The sequence below is a fragment of the Miscanthus floridulus genome, chromosome 3, assembly GCF_019320115.1.
Source record: "Miscanthus floridulus cultivar M001 chromosome 3, ASM1932011v1, whole genome shotgun sequence".
In the NCBI taxonomy this organism is placed as follows: domain Eukaryota; kingdom Viridiplantae; phylum Streptophyta; class Magnoliopsida; order Poales; family Poaceae; genus Miscanthus; species Miscanthus floridulus.
In genome coordinates, this window is record NC_089582.1 from 47,182,664 (window position 1) to 47,185,551 (window position 2,888).

The 2,888-nt window shown below is 47.6% G+C and overlaps 1 protein-coding gene across 1 annotated transcript; it reads left to right on the forward strand.

Annotated features, from left to right (window-relative positions):
* Nucleotides 1-430: 430 nt before the first annotated feature.
* LOC136543681 (uncharacterized) lies at nt 431-1,093 on the forward strand. The gene has a single exon (XM_066536064.1). The coding sequence runs from the start codon at nt 431-433 to the stop codon at nt 1,091-1,093; it is 663 nt and encodes a 220-aa protein (XP_066392161.1).
* Nucleotides 1,094-2,888: the final 1,795 nt, after the last annotated feature.

The window sequence follows — 2,888 nt, forward strand, 5'->3', positions numbered from 1 at the left end:
GAGACAAACACCTAGGATTTGAACCTGTGAGTTCATGCCTTGCACGTCACTTCCCTACTACGCTACACACTCATTTATGACAAGAAATATGAAGTTATCCTTTTTTAGAATCTTGTATTTAATATTTTAGCTCCCAAACAATTTCAAATGGAAAACATTTCAGTTATAAAGTTTTAAATCTTTTCGACTACAATAATTTTGGTATGGGGCTTGACTCCATCTGGGATAGTATAAAATTTTTGAAAAGAGTAAAGTTCATGGCCGGTCCTCAAGCCGCCCCCGAACTCAGGAAGTGTGTCGTTTTGGTCCTTAAATTTTGTTTGGGTCTCAGTATTTGTCTAAACGGGTTTGGCCCCACATGTCAGCTCTATCTCTCATCTCTCACCTCTCTCACGGCCATGGTCATCTCGCCGGTGCGCCGCTGTTCACCATGGGAAGCCGCCACATCGAGCTCGTCACCAGCGAGCCCGCGCCGACGAGCTTCGCCCTGCGCTGCTCCCCGTGCCGGCACAGTCGCGCCGGGGAAGCCGCAGCACCAGAGCTCAGCATTGGCGAGACCACAAAGGCGAGCGCGTGGGCCACTACCATGCCGGGCAGGCGAGCGCGCGGGACACGGGCTGCACCGTCGCTTCGGAGAAGTGAGAGAGCGCGCGAGACCGCGAAGGCGAGCGCGTGCGCCGCCGCCGCTACACGCCGGGCAGGCGAGCGCGTGGGTCGAGGGCTGCGCCGTCGCGTCGAGGGAAGCGAGAGAGCGCGCGAGACCGCGAAGGCACGCGTGTGCGCCGCCGCCGCTACCACACCAGGCAAGGCGAGCGCGCGGGCCGTGGGCTGCACCGTCGCGTCTGGGGAAGCGAGAGCGCGTGCGGGCCACGGGCCACGCTGCCGCGCCAGGGGCAGGCAAGCGCGTGAGCCGCTGCCAAGCCTGGCCGCGCCACTACTCCTTGCTCCCCTTGCCGCCGCCGGACCGCAGCGCACTGCGTGGCCACCAGCGCCAGCTTCCTGGGTGTCCTTCGCCGCCGCACTCCGCGTGTCTGACCGGAGCGTTGTCTCGCAGAACTCTTTGGTGAGCGCTGTCAGCCTGAGCCCGCGGTAGTGGTACGCCTCATGGCTCTTCGCCTTCTAGCACGCGGTCGCCACCATGTCGTCGTTGTTATGGCAGACAGCGGCGCCGTCGTTGGTGGTGATGACGCGCCCAGGAGGTGATGATGAGTTCGCGCGGCCAAGCGAGGGCGATGCGCACGCGCCCAAGCGGCGGTGCCACGCAGACTGGATGAGAGGAAGAAGACGGTTTTTTTCTCAAAACAACCCCTCATAAAGTTTTTTCAAGGCTGAGGACAGGGTCCACCCTGGAGCAGAGGCGCACAACACGCTGAGTGAACAGTAGTCCGTCTAGGCTATCTCAACTGCACCCCCCAAAATATAAGACCTATTTGTCCTTTCAGTAGCATTACAGGCAAAATGTTCAATACATATTCGGCATCCTCTCCAACAAGACCCAAAAGAGAATCATTTCTTTAAATGGATTTCCAGGAGATAGGATGCCCACACCATAACAAAACATACCTTTGCCGACACTTTCTACAGTGGCAAAGGGCACTTCTACCGACAGATAGCCTGCCACGAAAAGTTTTGCCGACAGTTTAGAAACAGTCGCGGTAGAAGCAGTCGGCGAAAGTTTTGCCGATAGTTTAAAGAATCGCCGACACTTTTGGTGTAGCTAAATAGTATACCTTTCCCGACAGTCAAAACCTACGCCGACAGTTAACCCTATGCCCACAGGTAAGACATACGCCGACAGTTAATACATTTCCCGACAGTTTATATGTTTGTGAGACCTTTTCCATATCATGGTTGGAAAGATGTCCTCTGTGGCAACTAATCTGTTGGCAAAACTATTTAATAGATATTCATATTAATACAATCTAGATAATTTTAGAAATCCACTTAATTATACAGAGAAAACATCACGTCATCAAATACATTTGATTTTATAGGCAAAACATATTAAATATTTTCAATACACACATCAATGTCTTATCTGCAAATCCATGTACATCTCTCAACACTAATATATCTAAACAAACAAAACAAATACATAGAGACATGAACTTTTGAGTCAACAAAGCATGATCTCACACACGTTAAGAGCCAACCCTTTGTGTCATCAATGCATGAGCAGCCCACTCTAATTTTACATCCCATCAACATAGATGCAACTAGAATAAATTCAAGAAAAAAATGAATAAGTTCAGCAATAGGTGTCCTTGTCTTAGCATGCTGATATGGAAGTCAGAGGCTATGGCACCCTTGTAGTGAAGCACTTGTAACTTGTAAGTCCTACATAAGCAAAGTATTATTAACTGGGATAAATCAAATCAGGTTGCATATCTCATAATGACATAAATGAACACCATTAGTAATTTTAAACACTACATAACATACATGATTTTGGAGACTTAAAACAATTGTCATAAGTACTGCATTTATTTATAGCTAACCTTTCAACTTCATGGTCATATTCGGGCATTTGAAATAATCAGAATCCTGCCGATCTCGGAGGCAAGATGGTATGTATACAACACGTACTGTCTTACAGCATTAACCAAAACTCTAAAGTTAAATAACAGATCCGGAAATCTAGAAGGCAGGAAAAAAAAAGATAATGGTGATAGTATGTTTCATACATATATGTCCCGGTTTATCATTAAAATTTGTACATAAATTAACAAGGGCCATATAGTTTCTGCTACAATTTTTTGCAAAGGCCACATAGGTAATAAGAAAGATCAGGAATATGTCATTTTCGCACTCAGTTAGCACTTATTAGATTGCTCAGTGGAAACATAAGATAGATCCAAGTAATGATAAAATCAAAGTTTTTAACTCAT